At 45.1% G+C, this 21852-nt stretch overlaps 1 protein-coding gene across 1 annotated transcript in view; it reads left to right on the top strand.

Annotated features, from left to right (window-relative positions):
* DUSP13B (dual specificity phosphatase 13B) overlaps positions 1–19135 on the top strand; it is a 38330-nt gene extending 19195 nt beyond the window's left edge. Inside the window, exons 3-4 of the mRNA XM_073595196.1 lie at positions 13975–14195; positions 17592–19135. Coding sequence (XP_073451297.1) covers positions 13975–14195; positions 17592–17800 — 430 coding nt within the window. The 3' untranslated portion in view covers positions 17801–19135. The remainder of the gene's footprint in view (positions 1–13974; positions 14196–17591) is intronic.
* The last annotated feature ends 2717 nt before the right edge of the window (positions 19136–21852 follow it).

The raw sequence follows: 21852 nt of genomic DNA, 5'->3' as shown, positions 1-21852 counted from the left end.
AGGCCTCACCGCCACCGTGAGAAGCATCCCCGGCCCCTCCCAGAGCCTGCACTCCTTCTCCAACCTCCTCTCCTAGCTTGCTGTGTATGTCAGGACTGGAACAGGAAGAAAACAGGCTGACCGAGGACGGGCGGGGGTAGGTGGAGGTGGATCACACACACCTACCCACACAGACAGGGGCTGGGACAGTAGGGACTGCAGGCAGGGCTAGGGGGTCTCTCTTTCCCACCCCCTGTCTCTCACCCAGCCCCTTTTTATCCACCCCCTCTCTCTCACCCGCCCTCAGCCCCCCTCTCTCTCACCCTGATGTAAGGAAGGGGCACTCTGGGGACCCTGATGTAAGGGGGGCTCTCTGGGGACCCTGATGTAAGGGGGGCTCTCTGGGGACCCTGATGTAAGGGGGGGCTCTCTGGGGACCCTGATGTATGGGGAGGCTCTCTGGGGACCCTGATGTAAGGGGGGATCCCTGGGGACCCTGATGTAAGAAGGAGCTCTCTTGGGACCCTGATGTAAGGGGGGGCTCTATGGGGACCCTGATGTATGGGGAGGCTCTCTGGGGACCCTGATGTAAGGTGGGCTCTCTGGGGACCTGATGTAAGGAAGTGGCTCTCTGGGGACCCTGATGTAAGGAAGTGGCTCTCTGGGGACCCTAATGTAAGGAAGGGGCTCTCCGTGGACCCTGATGTAAGGAAGGGGCTCTCTAGGGACCCTAATGTATGAGGAAGCTCTCTGGGCACCCTGGTGTATGGGGAGGCTTTCTGAGGACCCTGATGTAAGGAAGGGGCTCTCTGTGGACCCTGATGTAAGGGTGGCTCCCTGGGGACCTTGATGTAAGGAAGGGGCTCTATGTAGACCCTGATGTATGGGCTTTTCTGGTGACCCTGATGTAAGAGGAGGCTTTCTGGAAACCCTGATGTAAGGGGAGGCTCTCTGGAAACCCTGATGTAAGGGGAGGCTCCCTGGGGACCCTTGTGTAAGAAGGGGATCTCTGGGACCCTGATGTAAGGGGGGCTCTCTGTGGACCTTAATGTAGCGCGGGGGCTCTCTGGGGACCATGATGTAAGGTGGGCTCTCTGGGGACCCTGATGTAAGGGGGACTCTCTGTAGACCCTGATGTATGGGGAGGCTCTCTGGGGACCCTGATGTAAGGGGAGGTTCTCTGGGCACCCTGATGTAAGGGGAGGTGATATAAGGAAGGGGCTCTCTGGGGAGTCTGATGTAAGGGGGATCCGCACTCAGATATGTAACGATATATATATACATACACATATATATATATATATATATATATATATATATATGTGTGTGTGTGTGCATCGGTGCCCTAGCTGGGTGTTTCCACACATCACCCTGCTGGTCAGACATCAAAATACATCCTTGGGAATTACAGACCAGTTAGCCTAACATCAATAGTATGTAAACTCTTGGAGGGGATGATAAGGGACTATATACAAGATTTTAGTAATAAGAACGGTATCATTAGCAGTAATCAGCATAGATTCATGAAGAATCGTTCTTGCCAAACCAATCTATTAACCTTCTATGAGGAGGTGAGTTGCCATCTAGATAAAGGAAGGCCCGTAGATGTGGTATATCTGGATTTTGCAAAAGTATTTGACACAGTACCCATAAACGTTTACTGTACAAAATAAGGTCCGTTGGCATGGACCATAGGGTGAGTACATGGATTGAAAACTGGCTACAAGGGCGAGTTCAGAGGGTGGTGATAAATGGGGAGTACTCAGAATGGTCAGGGGTGGGTAGTGGGGTTCCCCAGGGTTCTGTGCTGGGACCAATCCTAGTTAATTTGTTCATAAATGATCTGGAGGATGGGATAAACAGTTCAACCTGTATTTGCAGACGATACAAAGCTAAGCAGGGCAATAACTTCTCCGCAGGATGTGGAAACCTTGCAAAAAGACCTGAACAAATTAATGGGGTGGGCGACTACATGGCAAATGAGGTTCTAAGTATGAAAAATGTAAAATAATGCATTTAAGTGGCAAAAATATGAATGCAATCTATACACTGGGGGGAGAACCTCTGGGGGAATCTAGGATGGAAAAGGACCTGGGGGTCCTAGTAGATGATAGGCTCAGCAATGGCATGCAATGCCAAGCTGCTGCTAACAAAGCAAACAGAATATTGGCATTGCATGCCATTGCTGAGCCTATCATCTACTAGGACCCCCAGGATGTGCTGGAAATGGTGCGAGTACAAAGAAGGGCAACAAAGCTAATAAAGGGTCTGGAGGGTCTTAGTTATGAGGAAAGGTTGCGAGCACTGAACTTATTCTCTCTGGAGAACAGACGCTTGAGAGGGGATATGATTTCAATATACAAATATCGTACTGGTGACCCCACAATAGGGATAAAACTTTTTCGCAGAAGAGAGTTTAACAAGACTCGTGGCCACTCATTAAAATTAGAAGAAAAGAGGTTTAACCTTAAACTACGTAGAGGGTTCTTTACTGTAATGCCCCGTACACACGGTCGGATTTTCCGATGGAAAATGTCCGATTGGAGCGTGTTGTCGGAAATTCCGACCGTGTGTGGGCTCCATCGGACATTTTCCATCGGCTTTTACGACACACAAAGTTTGAGAGCAGGAGATAAAATTTTCCGACAACAAAATCCGATCGCGTCAATTCCGACCGTGTGTGGCCTGTTCTGACGCACAAAGTGCCACGCATGCTCAGAAGAAATTCCGACACGGAACAGCTCGGTCTGGTAAACTTAGCGTTCGCAATGGATACAGCACTTTCGTCACGCTGCAATGTTAAAAATGGTTTAATACAGCGCACTCTCTTCTTCTTTATAATGTGACAAGAATTAAGTAGTTTTGCTGCTCATATTCACACACACTTCTCACAAACTTATTTTTGTGTTTTTTTCTTGGGATTCCCGGAATATATTGTTATTTGTCACATCTGACAGAATTTTTTTTTTCTTTTTTTTGTGATTTAAAGCCATTTTTGGTTTAGATTTTATGTTTGTATTTTTTTCCAAGGCTGATCTTTGTTTAATGTTATTTTTATTTTTACTACAGACTATTTTTGTGTGTGTTTTGTGTGTCAAGTTACCACAACACCATTGATATCTTTTATTATTTAATCTCAAGGAGATTGTTTGTTGTTGGTGTCCCTTGTTAATTTCACATTGTATTTTTGAAATGTACCTGAATCCTCACAAACCAACTGTCCTTTTTGAAGTCAAACACACATAGGCAAGTATAATTCAAAACAAAATTCCTTTATTAAGGGCTCAGAACCAAACAAAGAGGGAGGCAACGCTGGATAAACATGAGAAATTAGCGAAGCCTGGGACCCCCAGGGCAGACATCAATTCTTGAACATCAAAATTGGTGGTCTGAGGAGTCCATATGTAAGGGAGGGCAGTCTGGTCCAGAAGTCCCAGAGATCCGGAAAGCAGCAGATGACATCTGTGTCCCCAGGCTGTGGTACCACAAGAGGCTGCATCTTTTGGCCGACCAGACTGGATCCAGGGTCCTCACTTTCTGGTCTTCCTTCCACGCTTCATTCCGGGCTGTGGCTGTGCTGTTGGAGATGTGGCAGGAGGAGGAGTAGGACCTGGAGGAGGAGGAGGACGGGGAGGACCTGGAGGAGGAGGACCTGCAGGAGGAGGAGGAGGACCATCTGTGAGTTTGCAAAGGTGTGTCTGAGATGTAATTTGGCCCCTCATACCTTTATTAAGAGCCTCCAATATGAGCGACTCCAGGGCTGGACTGGGATAAAAATTTGGCCCTGGACTTCATCCAGACCGGCCCACTTTATTTGTGCAAACAAGCACAAAAACAGTATATAAACTATACGCAATTGTGCAAAAAAACATAAGTAGCATAACATAAGGAGTCCTCACTAACCTCTTTTACTATTTCACTTATTCTCCTCTGTATTTTTCTCATCTTTCTCACATCACTGTGTGAAGTTGAGGGTGAACCAAGAAAGCCATTACTTTGACAGGCTGTCACTGAAACCAGCCCACTGAGCCATCGGCCCACCGGGAAACTCCCTGTAGTCCCAATGGCCAGTACAGGCCTGAGCGACTCACACATGAGTTGTTGTCCCTCCTCCATCCTCTGCATTTTAGAGGCAATGATGGCAGCAATGTCCTCCTCCACGGTGTGTGGTGCTCCCAGGGCCTCTGTAGCCCTCCAAAAGAGGCCTATGGCAGCCTCCTCTAGGGCACTCCTCCTCCTGCCACTTTCTTTTTCCAGGTGTTGGGGAGGGACCGGCATATCAGGCAGGCGGCTCGGCCCAGCCACCTCCTGGCTGAGACTTCCCTGTGTATGAAAAAGGGACATGGTTTTAGTTTTTGCATCATCAATCACAATCCTAAATTACTACTCCAAACTAACATCTAGTTAACATCATTGATTGGACAACCAGCAATATTTAGAGGAATGCTATACCTGGCTCAATCTGGGCTCCTCCACATGTTGTTGCCTGGAAGGCCCAGGTTGGGCGTCAGAAGCCTCAGCTGGAGGGGAAGGAAGCGTGGAAGGAAGACTGGAGAGGGATGACCTGGGTTCAGTCTGGCCTGCCAGAAAATGCAGCCTGTCATAGTACCACATCCTGGGGACATAGATGTCATCTGCTGCTCCGGATCTCTGCGAATCCTGGACTTTCTGGCACTCCCTTACATATGTGCTCCTCAGGCCACCAATTAAGATCTTCAAAAATGTGATGTATGCCGTGGGGATCACCTGCTTCACAATTTCCAACAATTTATCCAGTGCTGCCTTCCTCTTTGTTTGGTTCTTGTAATGTGGGTTGTTGATGTCCCACAGACATGGCAGCTCCCTTAACATATCAATGAATAGTGACATGAAGTCATTATCTTTTAATAAGATATCCATGTTCACTGTAAGACACAACACAAGACAAAGCCTAATGTCAGACAAAACTCTCCTAATCTTGTTACAATATAGGCCTCAATCTAGAAGCAGTATAGGCACAAGTTTGTCTCTTACCTTCGTTCTTACGATCGGCGCGTCCAATGCTCCTTCGTCCGCTCACTGATCGTACGTACTACGCACGCGTGTTACGCTTTATACACACTGCGCATGCGTGTAACTCCGCCCGCCCCTGACGTTCTTTCTAGTCTATTCCCCGCCCCTTTTCGTTCGGCGCAGTGGGTGAAGAGCACATGGCGGAGTCAGAGCAGGTGCGTGCTAATTATAGCAACAAGGAGGAGGAGGAGGAAAGCCCGGATCCGGACACGTCCCGATCCAGAAGGAGACGATTTAAGGCCACAAATATGTCCTTTGGGGAGATGTTGGAGATGGTGGACATCCTGAAGAAGGCCGACTATGACGGGAAGTATGGGCCTTACCCCAACCCCAATATCAGAAAGGCAAAGATCATGGCGAAAGTGGTCAAAAGTCTGCACAGGAATTTCGGGGTACGACGATCGAAAGATCAGCTCAGGAAGCGGTGGTCGGACCTAAAATTAAGAGAGCCCGAGCAGTACCGAAAGATCCGGAGAGTGCTGCAAAAAAGTAAGTAGTTGTGCTGTGTTCCTATTCTTTTTGTCTTTATTACGTTCGTGCTGCTCCATATGCTTTTCTTAATTGTACAGTTTAAAATGTCAGTTTTAATGTTCATGGGCCCATTATTCGTTCGTAGCAAACATTTTTTTTTTCGCCCTCTAAAACACCATTTTTTAGGCCATATGCATTTTCCTACATTTTTTAGGGCCTACTTGGATGCAAAATATTTGGTTGTGTAGAAGGGTTTGTTACTAGAATGAAATGCAAACTAGATTCTGTGTAAGGAGAGGACACTGAGCAGCTGTTTTCACATCTGGACACTGGAGCACTAGTGTGGGACACAAGAACACCATTTTTATTAGGGGGGGCACACAGGTGCTCCAGTGTATACTATAGGGGGGTCTCCATCTGTGAAGCTTGTACTAAACAGGTAAAGTATTGCAGGTTGACAAAGGACAATAAAAAAGCGACATCTTGGAACTCTGCTAAAATTGACAATTGTACCCCACTTCCAAGCAATGTTTCCTATTTATAGTTCTGCCATCAAATCACTGTGTGCTAATTATACCATTTTTGTTTTACATAGGGGAGAAAAGACTCGGAGGACACCCCTCCTCCGAGGAGACCAGAGACCCCCCACCTGTGGAAGAAGGTGAAATACCCCCAACCCAAGTGGAGCAGGAGGAGGAAGAAGATGTGGTTGAAATTGGCACCACAACAGGTGAGTGTCTGCGACCACAGACTCAGGTAAGAGATGGATGCTGGCAGATTTTTGATACCTTTTTTTGTTTGATTTCTCTCTTTTTAGGTGATCGTGTTGTTAGGGATCGAGATCCTTTCACATCAGAAAGTGCCCAGATCCTGATCGGGGAGATCATGGGGTGTAATTTAGAATTGGAGAACATCAAGACAAAAATCAATGATGTGATTCAAAAAAATAATAACATCATTGATGTTTTGGGGCGAATTTAATACCCCACAAAATCACTTTTGTTTTTGTGTGGTACAATGTTTAAAATATTTTTGCAATGTTTCGAAAAGCCAAATTTGGAGGATGCACACAGTGTGCCAACATGTGCTATCTGCCATCACGGGAGATCAATGGACACGTTTTGGGGGTGCAACCCCTTCCTCAATAATAAAGTAGCGGTGAGGAAGGGCTTGCTCCCCCAAAACATGTCCCTTGATCCCCCGTGATGGCAGCTAGCACATGTTGACATTCGTAAATTGGTGTGCATCTTCCAAATTTAGCTTTTTAAGGGGTGATTTGACCCCATCTGAACACAATATAAAACACAGTTCCTAAATACTCATGTCTGATATTGCCTTCAGGTTTTACCATATGTGAACTTTGTAAGTTCAAGTTTTTTGTTTTTCTTGTTGGTTTTACACAGGCCTGTTTTATCGTAAATGGACATTTCTATTTTTGATAATGCCACCCCAAAAATTGTTATACAACAAACATGTTGGTTTGTTCTAAAAACCGTTTCTAAATGCACATGTGATTGTGCAGGTATTAAAAAGTTTGTTAATCAAGAATGTGTGGATTATTGTCTCAACGCTACAATACTTTTGTGGTGATGTAATTGCTGTTTTCGTAAAAAATGGTGGTTATTTCCTAAGGGCAAATCCTCTTTGCACTACAAGAGCATTTTCATTGCAGTTTCAAGAGCACTTGTAGTCTAAAAAGTGTATACGCCTTTAGTATATAACAGCCAACAGTGCTTTGTATAAGGTTACACAATCACGCAATTTACAGGACTCCCCACATTGCTGTCAGGCTCAGCTAAAACAAACACAAGCAGTAAATGTCCACAAAGAATTTCTTTTTTTTGCTTTTTTTATTTGAAAAAGGCTTCACAAATTTGCAGGCATATTGATGGCCCCCCTACCCGCAAAGAACTCCAGGTATCGTAACCGGACATCACGGGCACTCAGGGAGGGCAAGCCAGGACGGCCGCTTTCAAGCGCCGTCAGTGTTGTTTCAGGGATCACTCCGGCCTCAGGCCCAACTGAGCCAGCATAGTTGACCGAATGTTTCCGTAAAAAGTTATGGAGAATACAGCACGCCATGATTATATGATTAAGTTTATACTCCGCCATATGGATAGGTGTCAGAAATAGGCGGAACCGGCTGGCCAGGATTCCAAATGTGTTCTCCACCACTCTTCGGGCTCTGGCCAGCCGGTAATTAAAAACCCTCTGTTCCGGGGTGAGGGTCCTCATTGGGAATGGCCGCATAAGATGGTCCCCTAGCGCAAACGCTTCATCAGCAACGAACACGAATAGGAGTCCTTCCATATTGTCCTCTGGAGCTGGCATGTCCAAGCTGCCATTCTGGAGATGCCTGTAGAACTCCGTCTGGGCGATGACTCCACCATCGGACATCCGAACATTCTTCCCCACGTCCACATACAAGAAGTCGTAATTAGCCGACACCACCGCCAACATCACAATACTATTGAACCCCTTATAGTTGAAATAGTACGACCCCGAGTTGGGTGGTGGGATGATGTGGACGTGTTTCCCATCAATTGCCCCTCCGCAGTTAGGAAAGTCCCACCGCTGGGCAAAGTGGGAGGCCACAGTCTGCCATTCCTGTGGCGTGGAAGGAAACCGTTGAGGAAAAAAAAAAAAATATTAATATTTTTGCTCAGAAACATGGCAAGCAGATTAGGCACAAACATTCTGGGGCAACCTCCAGATAGCATTTATTAAGGGGCATTTAACAACACCAAAGTATAAGGTACACCTATCATATTCCCCCTCCCCCCCTCTCATGGGCCATTTCTAACATTATGGGGGGTGGGAAAATCTTGGACAGGTAACCCTATTCACTTCATTGAGAGATGAATGCCTAAATACAGGGTATTACTTGGAACAGCCCCTCCTTAGTTACACTATTGGCAGCCCACTGGACAGGTAAGAAGTGTCATAATACAAAGATATAAATACACACTGTACAAATTTGAGCACATTTGGACATTCTGCTATTAGCTATCAAGATAATAATAGGATCTAAAAAGTTTAAACACTACCATTGGAAAGTATACAGGCAGGCCCTTGCACTATATGCGTTGGGGAATTCATCCATAAATCTCACCACAAAAGAGATGGGTATAGTGTGTATGGGTTTGGCAAAGTCAGCAGATAGATGATTGAGGATAGATAGAGCATTGGTATCAGCTGACTTAGCAGTTGGGGGGAGGGAGGGTTACTAAAAATGATTTGGGGACACCACAAAAAAAAAGCCTCAGGCACTCTGCCTGAATTTAAAGCACAAATTACATTTCAAAACATTTTAGGGGGTGTTTTAGCACTACTATGGAGCTGATAAAAATACATTGTTAAGTGACTACATGAGGTGAATATAGGGCCCGTAGACCATGTTGGGGAGGTTAGTGAAGGACAATCTGTATGAAGGACCTACAAAATTAATTACCTAAAAAATCAGCATGCATGAGGACAAAGGGGACATTCACAGCATATTACAATCATGGTAATTAGGGAATGAGGAAAGAAATACATTACATTAGCAAACATTAAATACAATAAAATGTGATATTAAAGGATAAAAATCTTACCTTCATATACTCCTTCTGCAGGACCTGGATGATGGCAGAACAGGTCTCTGGGATGATGAAACCCAGAGCCTGGGGGGAGATGCCTGTCGAGAACTTCAAGTCCTGCCGACTTCTCCCTGTCGCCAAATACCGCAGGGTAGTGACGAGCCTCTGCTCCGGAGTGATGGCTTGCCTCATGCAGGTATCCTGCCGGCTAATATAAGGGGTCAGCGAAGCCAACAAACGGTGAAACACGGGGTCCGTCATCCTGAGAAAGTTCCTGAAATCATCAGGATTATTCTCACGGTTCTCACGGAGCAAAGGCATATGAGAGAACTGGTCACGCTGGAGCAACCAATTCTTGGTCCATGAACTCCTCCCCACCCTGTTCATGGACTGGACTTGTGTCAAGGTCAGGACCCCAACACCAAGCCCCCGCACAGCATGAACTCTACAAGGAGTATGCATACGCAACATGGCTAGAAAACGGTCGGCTGCTCAGAACGAAGTAACAGAACGCACTGAAGAACAGCAAGGCCTGTGAAGAGCGACCTGAAAAACAGTAACGAACGAACAAGAACACAATGACTAAGTCACGCGGAACTTGCTTGCACGCACTGAAGAGCAGATACAAACCCACAAGCACAAACTGAACGCTAGAAAACGATCTGAAAGCCACGAGTCTGAAAAAGCGCAAATCGTCTCTCACCAAACTTTTACTAACACGAGATTAGCAAAAGGAGCCCAAAGGGTGCCGCGCTTGGTTCTGAACTGGCCTTTTCTAGTCTCGTCGTACGTGCTTGACGTCACCGCGTTCTTGGCGATCGGAAATTCCGACAACTTTGTGCGACCGTGTGTACGCAAAACAAGTTTGAGCCAAAATCCGTCGGAAAAAATCCTAGGATTTTGTTGTCGGAATGTCCGATCAATGTCCGACCGTGTGTACGGGGCATTAGAGCGGCAAGGATGTGGAATTCCCTTCCACAGGCAGTGGTCTCAGCGGGGAGCATTGATAGCTTCAAGAAACTATGAGATAAGCACCTGAATGACCGCAACATACAGGGATATATAATGTAATACTGACACATAATCACTTGATGGACTTGTGTCTTTTTTCAACCTCACCTACTATGTAACTATGTAACTATGTAACATCCATTTTAGACACACTTTCTCCAGTCAATGAACAGTCTCTTGCTTGTTTTTGTTGTTTTTTTTTATTAAGGGATTAAACTTGGATGGAGAAAAGGGACATGGGATGCCCAAATGATGAATCTTTAGTAATGGACAGTCTCTGCTACTTCACATCTCCTCCAGCACACTACTTGAGATCACTTGCTTTCTTCTCACTGTCCAGTTCTATATTCCTGTCACCGTTAGCACATGGCTAGGCTTCACTCTGAATAAGTCCTAAAATTTTCCTAGTAGCAATTTTGGATGAAGAAGATAATTGTGTTAACTGATCCTTGGTGGACTACTGCTCCCAACACGTCCGATGCAAATCCTGCCAACCCTCCTGGCTGCAGCGACTTAACCTCAACAACATCACAGTCTCTCCCTCTGGCTCCATATCCAATCCTGGTATGTCTCGCCCAGAGCTTCTCACTGTGCTTCTCACTCACCGACCCCGGCATGGATCCCTCCTGAATGACTTTCCCGGTAGTGCTCCGAACTGTCCTCTTCCTGCGCCTGTTCCAGGACACCTCTCAATGATCGTGTAAAGAGAGGCTCACTCCCAGCTCCCGAGCTCCAGGTCTGAGTTCACCCCACTCCAGAAAGGGGGTTTGCTCAGACCACGACAGTCTAATACTCCATCATCTCAGTTCTTCCACCCGACAACTCCTCCCACAACAGGCTGACCATGGGTATATATAGGAGGTCTGCCCCCTGCCAATCCTAGTTGGGGATTGGTCAGAGCTCCCAAATACACCCCATGTCACTCCAACCTTCTGCCCTGCCTCTTTTCCAGAACCTTCTCAGTGGAAACAAAGGATTCGCCAGAGAGCTAAAGTACATGTCAGTCACCTGCTGCTACACTAAACCACTCCCCTGCCCCAGATCAAAAACAAACAGGCCTAGCTCACAACTAGGCCTGTCTAAATTTACCTGCACTGGCAGTACTCACAAAAAAACACTACTCTAGCACCTACCTAAAGGTAGAGGGTGGCTGACGCTATCCTATTCAAGATCTCTGAATTGCGGGTCCTATTTTAGAACAATCCTGGGAAAGCTGCAAGTTAATTCACCCTAGAACCTCCCACCCTGCAGGGGTGAGAATCCCTGAGTACACTAATGTGCTACTTTTTGCCCCCCTTAAAGAGACCACATCACAAACAATGGGGGCGCATACTGTATCTCCCATCCAGGACCCCTACCTGATGTCTTGTACAGTAACTTTGCAGAGGGTCTGACTCTTCCCTACACAATACAGATCCAAAAAAAAAAAAAGTTTTGGCTGCAGTACTCTTTGAAGTGATAGCAAACAATTATACAGTAAATACCACTATTTCACAAATTTTGTGAGATGAAGCAGAGAGATAATGCTGCTTAAAGAGGTTGTAAACCTCCCTGTGTAAGTTGTACCTATTGGTAAGCCTAGAATAAGGCTTACCTATAGGTACTGTAAATATCTCCTAAACGTGCGCCGAATGACGGCTATAGCAAAGTTGGCCTATTCTGGGAGGGCGTACAATGACGTGCCCCCCTGAACCCGGTGCATCATGAATCGGGGTAAAGGGTCAATGACAGTGGCCCTTTACCAAGTGATTGCTCGGTCCAATGACGGAGCAATCAAACCGGCCATGTCCAGTCCAGCTCTCTCCTCACACACTGTACACACTGATCGGTACAGCATGCGAGGAGAGGAGGGAGACCGCAGCAGTACTCAGCCATGCCTCATTCATGCCCATCTGTGCCTCATCCACGCCCATCTGTGCCTCATTCATGTCCATATTTGCCTCATTCATGACCATCTGTGCCTCATTCATGCCCATCTGTGCCTCATTCATGCCCATATGTGCCTCATCCATGCCTCATTCGTGCCCATCTGTGCCTCATCCATGCTCATCTGTGCCTCATTCATGCCCATCTGTGCCTCATCCATAACCTTCTATGCCTCCTCCATGCCTCAATCGTGCCTCATTCATGCCCATCTGTGCCTCATCCATGCCTCATTCATGTCCATCTGTGTCTTATCCATGCCCATCCGTGCTTCATTCATGCCCATCTACGCCTCGTTCATGCCTCATTCATGCCCATCTGTGCCTCATCCATGCCCATCTGTGCCTCATCCGGGTCTCATTCATGCCCAACTTTACCTTATCCGTGCCTCATTCATGCCCATCTGTGCTTCATCCAGGCCTCATCTGTGCTTCATTCATGCCCATGTGTGCCTCATCCATGCCCATCCGTGCCACTTCAGCGCTCATCCATGCCTCATCCATGCCTCATCCGCGCCACATCAATGCCTCATCCGTGTGCTTATCAGTGCCACATCAGTGCTCGTACATGCCTCATCTATACCCATCCGTGCTACATCCATGCCTCATCAGTAGTCATTCATGCCACATCCATGCTTCATCCGTGCTCATCCATGCCACATCAGTGCTCATACATGCCACATCAGTGCCACTACAGTGCTTATCAGTGTCCTAAAGTGTCTCACAAAAGGGTAATAGGTAGTCAGCAAATTCGATTTGTAATTTTATGTCCCTAGAGCACCTGACAGTGACCCCTGAATGTTGGGCCTCTGTATGTGGCCAGGCTTTATAAAAGTCTCACATATGTGGTATCGCCATATCACCATACTATAGCAGAATGTATTTTGAGGTGTAATTTGTGGTATATACATGCTATGTGTTCAAAATATCTTATAAATGGACAACTGTGTAAACAAAAATGCGTTTTCATTTTCTTTACACGTTTTCCAAAAACTTCTGGAAAAAAAAGACATGTTCAAAAGACTCATAATACCTCATAGAATATACGTTGGGGTGTTTGCTTTCCAAAATGGGGTCGTTTTGTGGGCGTTTTCATTGTGCTGGTGCTCCAGAACCTTCAAAAGTGTGATAGGTTGTCAGGAAAGTATATGTGTAATTTATGCTCGTCGAATGCTTGGAGGTGCTACTTGCATGTTGGGCCTCTTTATGTGGGCAGGCCGTATAAAAGTCTCACACATGTGGCATACTCAGGAGGAGTAGCAGAATGTGTTTTAGGGTGTAGTTAATTTTTCTTTATTTTACAAAGAATTGTGGGAAAAAATTACAACTCCAAAAAAATCACCATGCCCCTTACTAAATACCTTGGAATGTCTATTTTCCAAAAAGGGGTAATTTGGGGGATATTTGTACTTTCCTGGCTTGTTAGTGTCTCAAGAAATGAGATAGGCCGTCAGTACATCAGTGTGATTGCCACCATAGCTTGTAGACTATAACTTTTGCAAAGACAAAATAATATATACTTATTTGGTTATTTTTACCAAAGGTATGTATCAGTATAGCTTTTAGCCAAAAAGAAAAATTACTAATTTGCAAAATCTTATAACCGAAAGGAAGAAAAATGCATTTTTTAAACAAAATGTTCGGTATTTTTTCATTTATAGCGCAAAAAATAAAAAACCCAGTGGTGATTAAATACCACCAAAATGTCATAACAGTGTTGCATGACTGAGTAATTGTTATTCAAAATGTGAGAGTGCTGAAAGCTGAAAATTGGCCTGGTTAGGAAGAGGGTATAACTGCCCAGTGGGCAAGAGGTTAACGATGATTGTGCCAGATGCCACAGGCAGTCAGCTTATAGCAAATTACACACACATAATAGTATTGAGACACACACACTCACTCACACACATGCTATTCTAATTAGAGTCTTCAGCTAGTCATGCATATTATTCCTTGTACAGGTTTACTGCCAGGGATAAGTCTGTTCTTCGTGAGCTGGGGATCACCCACATACTGAATGCTGCCTCTGGAAAGTACCGCATTAACACGGGACCAGAATTCTACAGAGATCTTAACATCGATTACTTAGGAGTGGAGGCAGATGACCATCCTTATTTCGACTTGAGTGCTCACTTCTTTCCAGCATCACAGTTTATAAGAACTGGACTGCAATCTCCTAATGGTAAATAATACAATGGCATGAGTAAGGTTCTCCTGTTAGGAACCCTGTTTCTATTTTAGGTCATTTATTCATGCATTCATATGAGCTGCAGTGAAAGCTGCATTAGGACATAAGTAGGCCTCCTTCACCCTTGTAAAAGAGTTTAAAGCTTAGAGGAAGATGGAAAAGAGAATAAGGGAAACAAAGTGCACAGACTGAACTTTACAGGGTTCTCTGTAATTTTAGAACTGTAATGTGTAGCACTAACTCACGGTGGAGCTGCTGGTTTAAGTGGGTCTGTTACCTTCACTTTGCTTCCCTCTGTTTCACCGGCACCGGGCCTAGGGGTTCCGTTGAGTTTACTGCTGGACAACACACGCACCAACACTGGAGTACGTTTTCAATGCTTTATTGAACAGTCAAACTTTAGGAAGTAGCAGGAAAGAGACGGAAAAGGAAACTCTCAGGAGATACTCAAATATCTTCTTGCAAAAATCTTAGCGACAAATGTCCCGGTAGGATTCAGATATTTATGTGGAATGCGTTCCCCTCATGGGACACACTCTTTGCTTGTCTGGATAGGCCTTTCTCACCAGTCTAGCAGCCAGCACGCAGCACGAATCGAAAGTCTCTGCCACAGACTTATTTGGGGGGGGGGTAAATCTGCACGATCCTCTGCCACAGGATGTATCAGATCTTCTACAGTGAACAGTCAGTCACAGTGCCTGAACCTTTAAGCTGAACCGGCGACACTATGCTGTATGGTTACTTCTTTTGGATACGTCCTCCAGCCGAGTCACCAGGCCCCTCTATAGACCAGCATGCTGCGTGATCTCTCCAAGACGGGTCCTCCCCTGGGATCTCCTCGGCTGTCCAGCTTCGTCACACAGGACCGACAGCTCAGGACCATTCCTCGGCTGCGGTGGTAGGCCCCAGACAAGCCTCTGGACCCACCCCTGCGCCGTAGCATCGCGGGCCTCCAGATCGGAGGACCACGAGGTAGCTCCTTAACGCATACCTGTCGGACAGGAGGGCCAGCAGGTGGCTGCAAAACGACCTTAGAACATGGCGTCTGTCCCATAAATACCCTCGCCCAGCATGCAACTCGGAGGACCACCTCCACTGAGCTTGGCTCCGAAACAGAGGAGCATCTATACACTTCGACACGTTGCCCTTCCAACACTGACTAATGGTAACAGCGACACCCAACGGTCAGCACGGAAGCACACACAACGTCAGCCAAGCTGGAACAGAGGCGAACTTTTAACCTTCCTAACACACAATTTACTAAATTTACCTAATCTGCGGTAGATTGTAAATCTACCAGCGCTACAAATGTTTAAAGAGAATCTGTCCCTTTGTTAATTCACAGCAGGTCCTCTACGTATGTCACTTACCACCCATTGAAACTTACCTTCCCCATCTTTATTGGTCTGTAGAAATGGTAATCTAATCCCCATGTAAGCTCAATGTTGGACTATATCAGAGTTGACCCAGGGCTAGTGAAGTTATGATGATTGGCAACACAGAACCCAGCACTGCATCTTGAAAGGAAAAGGCCATATGTGCCCCCCCCCAAGTTCAGAAATGTAAATCCCGTGTCTTTGGTCATGCAGACAAATGGATCAGCAGCGGAGTGCAGCAAAGGTAAATATACGTGGATTGATCAGGGATGGCTAGACAAGAGAGCCTGTAAGGGCAAAGTGACAAATTCTCTTTAAACATATAAAAGGCGTTCGGATTCATAGAAAATAACATATGTGGCATTTTTGAGCTACATTATATTGTATATTTTGAGTACCAATTTTAAATTAGATTGATCTATTTCTATTTTATTGGAAACCTTGAAAATAAAAAGGTTCCCGGCTTTGGAGCACAAAGATGCTCGTTTCTTGCTTTGGGCCCCCAGGAACAGATGGTTTACCATGTAATATTTGTTTCTTGGAATGGACATACACTATATTGACAAAAGTATTGGGACGCCTGCCTTTAGACGCACATGAACTTTAATGGCATCCCAGTCTTAGTCCATAGGGTTCAATATTGAGTTGGCCCACCCTTTGCAGCTATAACAGCTTCAACTCTTCTGGGAAGGCTCTCCACAAGATTTAGGAGTGTGTCTATGGTAATGTTTGACCATTCTTCCAGAAGCGCATTTGTAAAGTCAGGGACTGATGTTGGACAAGACGGCCTGGCTAGTAGTCTCACCTCTACTTCATCCCAAAGGTGTTCTATCGGGTTGCAGGCAGGACTCTGTGCAGGCCAGTTAAGTTCCTCCACCCCAAACTCACTCATCCATGTCTTTATGGACCTTGCTTTGTGCACTGGTGCGTAGTCATGTTGAAACAGGAAGGAGCCATCTCCGGACTGTTGCCACGAAGTTGGGAGCATGAAATTGTCCAAAATGTCTTGGTATGCTGACGCCTTAAGAGTTCCCTTCATTGGAACTAAGGGGCTCGGCCCAACCCCTGAAGAACAACCCCACACCATAATCCCCCCTCCACCAATTGATTTGGACAAGTGCACAAAGCAAGGTCCAAAAAAGACATGGATGAGCGAGTTTGGGGTGGAGGAACTTGACTGGCCTGCACAGAGTCCTGACCTCAACCCAATAGAACACCTTTGGGATGAATTAGAGTGGAGGCTACGAGCCAGGCTTTCTCGTCCAACATCAGTGCCTGACCTCACAAATGCACTTCTGGAATAATGGTCAAAAATTCCCATAGACACACTCCTAAACCTTGTGGTTGAAGCTGTTATAGCTGCAAAGGGTGGGCAACCGCAATATTGAACCCTACAGACTAAGACTGGAATGCCATTAAAGTTTATGTGCGTGTAAAGGCAGGTGTCCCAATACTTTTGGCAATATAGTGTACATTGGGGCACATGGGGCTTTTGTTGCTCCTTTGTTATTTATATTGTCAAGTTCGCACTTTTGAAATATATAGCACATACACAATCATTATATCCAAACTGATGAGCCAAGAAAACAAATGAACAGCAATTGAGCTCCAGCTCCATTTGTTATCATGGCCCATTCCTGGAGCATTAGGAAGGTTGAGGATACCAGTGTAGCTACAAAGAGCTCTCAGTCAATCTTAAGAAGCGGTATACTTAAGGGAAACCTATATTAAGAGAAATATGGGTCTACCATTGCTGGCCTACATCTTAAAATGCTAGCTGCCTGGCCATCTGTGGCTTCAAGATTTTTGTTCACTTACCTGGAACATGCACACACCAGTCAAAGCTAGGGTGTATTCAGGATCCATGATCTTAATATTTGTGCTAGGAGTTAGTAATGACATATTTCCCAGGACAGTCTCCCTAATAAATTACCACACTCAAAATGTTATTTAATGAAATTACATTACAATTACCCTAAATCTGTGTTGTTTTTTTTCTCCATTGTCTTTTCAGGCAAGGTGTTGGTGCACTGTGCAATGGGGATAAGTAGAGCAGCCTCCCTTACTCTTGCTTTCCTAATGATCTCTGAAGGGTTGAGTTTAGTGGATGCTATACGCACGGTGAGTGAGCACCGAGACATCTGCCCCAACCCTGGCTTTCTTGAGCAATTGCGTCAACTGGATATAACACTGGAGGCCAAGAGAAGAAGCCGGAGAGAATAGTTTATTATCTCTATCAGGCAAAACAGATCTACTACTTATTTTTAAAGGATTTCAGTCAGATTTATTTCAAATTAAAATCTGATTTTGTTCTGAAGATTTTATATACTATACTTTTTATATTAACTGCTCAACTTTTTCAAAATCAGAAGTTCTGCAAGGGGATGAGATCAGAGCTAAGTTGGTAAAACTTAAAGTGTTACTAAACCCACAACAGTAAAATGAGTCGGTATATGCCGTAAAGCATGCTTGTTATACTCACTGTGGAACTTAAGGGGTTATCCTCGGCATTGAATAAAAAAAGGCTGTTTGATCCTGTATGCACAGATCCTCCTCTTCTTCCACTGACTCCAAAACACATCCAGATAAGACAGAGTTACTGGAGTCAGGCTGCACATGCTCAGTTTGGTGTGTATTGCTAGAGAGTTTTTTTTTTTTCTTGGAAGAGTGCATGTGATCAGCACAGGGCCAATCAGCACTGTCCAGACAGACGGTCAGGGGTCCTGCAGCCTGATTAGACAATCATGGGGAAATTAAAACTCTGAATACAAGCTTTTACCAGGCACTGATAAAAGTCACAAGACTGCTACAGTATACTGTATACTGATGAGAAAAGGTATTTAGCAGTTTATATTTACTAAAACTATTGCATTTCCAAGTTCTGTGTACTGTGGGAGACCAGATATAGTAAGTGCAGGGCCCTGGGTTTAGTAAAACTTTAAGCAAAAGAGCTACATCTCTGTTTCTCAGAATAAAAACTTATCTGTCATATAGCAAAGACAGACAAATTTGAGTTTTGGGAGCAGACATTTCTTTTAAAAGTGGCTGTGCTCTCTGGAAATTTTATTTAGCACAAAAAATTAATGCAGAAGAGATTAGGATATTTGGTGGTTTATTCACATTTCAAGTCTGATTCTAAGCATGTGTTAACAGCAAAGATAGGGAGATACTATTTAACGAAAAAGTGTGCATACATTGGAAGTGATCACACAGGGAAATGTGAAGATTCTGAGAGTTAGAGCTCTTCCGGCTCTTTATGACATTTCATCTGTAAGAAATATATGTGTGATGATATAGCGTACATGTTACTGTATTATTTTCAAATACATTTATTGAAACCACCTTATCATAATGTTGGAAATATTTTAAACAGGTTTGTGTTATCTATATCTGGAAACTGCAGAACATAGTTATACTTATCACAGGTCTCAGAATATTTAAAATGTATTTGATATGTCCCCATGAAGGTTAATCTGTAAATACATTCATTCAGCACCAGTATAATAAAGATCTAAACATTCTGGCTAAGCATAAATCTGTTCAGTAATGGATATCAATAAATCCCGTGATCAGTGAAGCATAAGTGCTTTTATCTATGAAAGAATTCTTATTTTTTTTAATACTACTCATGGTAGCATCAGTAAAATAAAATGATATCCCGCCATATTCTTATAGAGGAAAGCACACAATATTCAGGTTAGTATCTGTGTATATCTGTGTCATCTGCCCATCCTGAGCCTATAAACTTGCCAGTGTTGTGTAGTGGAGCATACCTGGTCCTTAAAAAAAGGGTAGAGTACTCATTACATAGAGGATTTTCAAAAGTGTAGATAACATTATCATATTTGTTGATTCTAAGTATGTTTTTGCCCCAAATATAGGTAAGGGGGGCTCTTAAAGTGCATGTTCCCAGACTATGGACATTAAAGTCTTTACATATTTTACCAAGCAGTAACAGAACATTAAAACAAGCAATTCCTGACCTCTCTAGCTGTTAGCACTATGAGGTTATTAGTTCTCAAAGATACTCAAAGATTACAACAAAGATTCTGAAATCTGAGTCCATTTATAACAGCTTAGAAATGCTTGCTGTGTGTTCCCACATGCTGCCAAGATTCTGCTCTCCATAGAAAAAAAGAGGAGAAGAGTTGTGATTTCAGTCCTCAGCCCAAAGCTTTTACAATTACAGCGAATGTACAGGAACTACATCATACCTTTCAACTGTAAAAAACAAAAAACACTTGAATATCCTTCATCTAATCAGTGGCCCTGGGAACCCTCGTCCTCAAAGACTCTGCAAGAGTCTCATCCTAATCAGCTCCTTAGGACTCAATCCCAGGGGTATCGAGTCATGGGGCCCACAGTTTTTCAAATTTACCCGGCCTCCCCCTGTGCTGGTAAATATAGTGTATCCCCAGGATGAGGGTATGTGTTGTAGCCAAGATTTGACAGACGGTGGGGTGTCCGATTTCCATCGCATAAGAATCGTTTTTCTAGCTTGCAATAAGGCCCCAGAAAAACAACTCTCATCAGCTTCTCCGGTATCACCCCCTCCAGGGCACCTAATATGCAACACAATGGGTCCATGGGTACATCTGTCTGAAAAACCAGATTGAGTGTGGCAAGGACCTCTTTTCAAAATCTATGGAGCTTAGGGCATCGCCAGAGCAGATGAATGAGGTCACCAGGCACTATCTTATATTTACCACATAGCAGGTCTGATAATATACCCATTTTGTGAAGTTTTACCGGAGTGTAATGAGCCCTGAATAAAATATATAATTGGGATACTTTTGGGAGACATTTAAGGAGCAAGTAGTAATAGACTGGAGGCCTTCCTTCCACTGGTCACCCGACACGGGACCCAGGTCTCCCTCCCACTGCGCTAGAGCTTTTATGAGGTGGCCACCCAGAAATTCCGCTAAGATCATATGATAAGATTGTGAAATAAAGCCCTTGGTCTCCGTGGCCATTTGAAGCAAATGAAAAATTGGGGTAGGAGATTGTGCTCATTCCATAGCCCCTCCCTGCGCTCTGACAGTATGCTGTAGTTGCAAATATTAAAATTTCATGTTGGAAGGCAATGGAAACCTACCCTGTAACACGTGAGCAGTTTCCTATTGTGGAAAATATATAAGAGGTGAGTTACCCCATGAGACTTGGTCCAATTGATAGTAAGGCCTGAATAATGGACATGACCTTGTGTAAGGAAGTATTTGTATCCCCCAGGAAAATAGCATATCGGTGTAGAGCATGATCTTCTCATGCAACTCACACTCTAAATCTAAATCCAGTGATATGTGGGCAACTATGCACCTGTGCAGCAAGGGTTTCAATGGTGAAAAAGGGTTAAAAGGGCCGGGAAAGCGCAGCTGCAGCGACGCTGCCCATTGATTTCAGTGGGCAGGGGCGCTGTAGGAGCAGTGTATACACTGCTCCTACAGCGCCTCAAAGATGCTGCTTGCAGGACTTTTTTGAGCGTCCTGCCAGTGCACCGCTCCTGTGTGAAAGCCTTGGGCTTTCACACTGGAGTGACAGGCAAGGCGCTTTACAGGTGCTTTGCAGGTGCTATTTCTAGTGCTATAGCGCCTGTAAAGCGCCTCAGTGTGAAAGGGGTCTAAAGGGTATCCTAGGTTGAAAGCAGGAGCGGCCTGTCCATTAAGGGCGCACCCCCCCTCCCCGTCCATTGCTGCCTTCCCTATTCATGTGTCCAGCCCCTTTCAGGACACCGGCGCATGGATTCCAATGCGGGCCGCTGTTTTTTTTTAAATCACTGATTAGAGCCAGAGGCTCTAATAGACTTCAATATAGGGTGGGATTGGGTCGCAGAGAGAGAGTTGTAACACTGATCCTCCTCCCAGCCGATCAGGAAGCAGGTTTTGATACTGGTCACCCAATTGGCTGAAAGGACAGGCGATCCTATTTGACGCCTAGGAGGAGGAGGAGGGAGGAGCTGGAAGCTGCCATGGAGGAAAGGACTCGGAGCCGAGCCACTGCACCACACTTCCTGCCACCCGCCATGATGAGGTAAGTGCCGGACTGACCGTCAAACAGCGAGGGGGTGGGTGCTGCTCGGAGGGGATGGGTGGTTGTTTGCCCCCCCCCAAAAAAACACCAGCCGCCACTGGTTGAAAGATTTGTACCACACAGAGGAGTTTGTTATGGATTCCCACCACTGACTGAGTTATGCCCAATGCACACTGAGTGTTTGCTTAGTTCCCCTACATAAACCTGCATTTTGCATACGTGTTTAGACACGTTTTGGTGCATCAAGT

The sequence above is a fragment of the Aquarana catesbeiana genome, linkage group LG08 (genome assembly GCF_042186555.1).
Source record: "Aquarana catesbeiana isolate 2022-GZ linkage group LG08, ASM4218655v1, whole genome shotgun sequence".
NCBI classification, from domain to species: Eukaryota; Metazoa; Chordata; class Amphibia; order Anura; family Ranidae; genus Aquarana; species Aquarana catesbeiana.
Note: the sequence above shows the minus strand (reverse complement) of the source record. Positions and strands in the feature narration are given on the sequence as shown.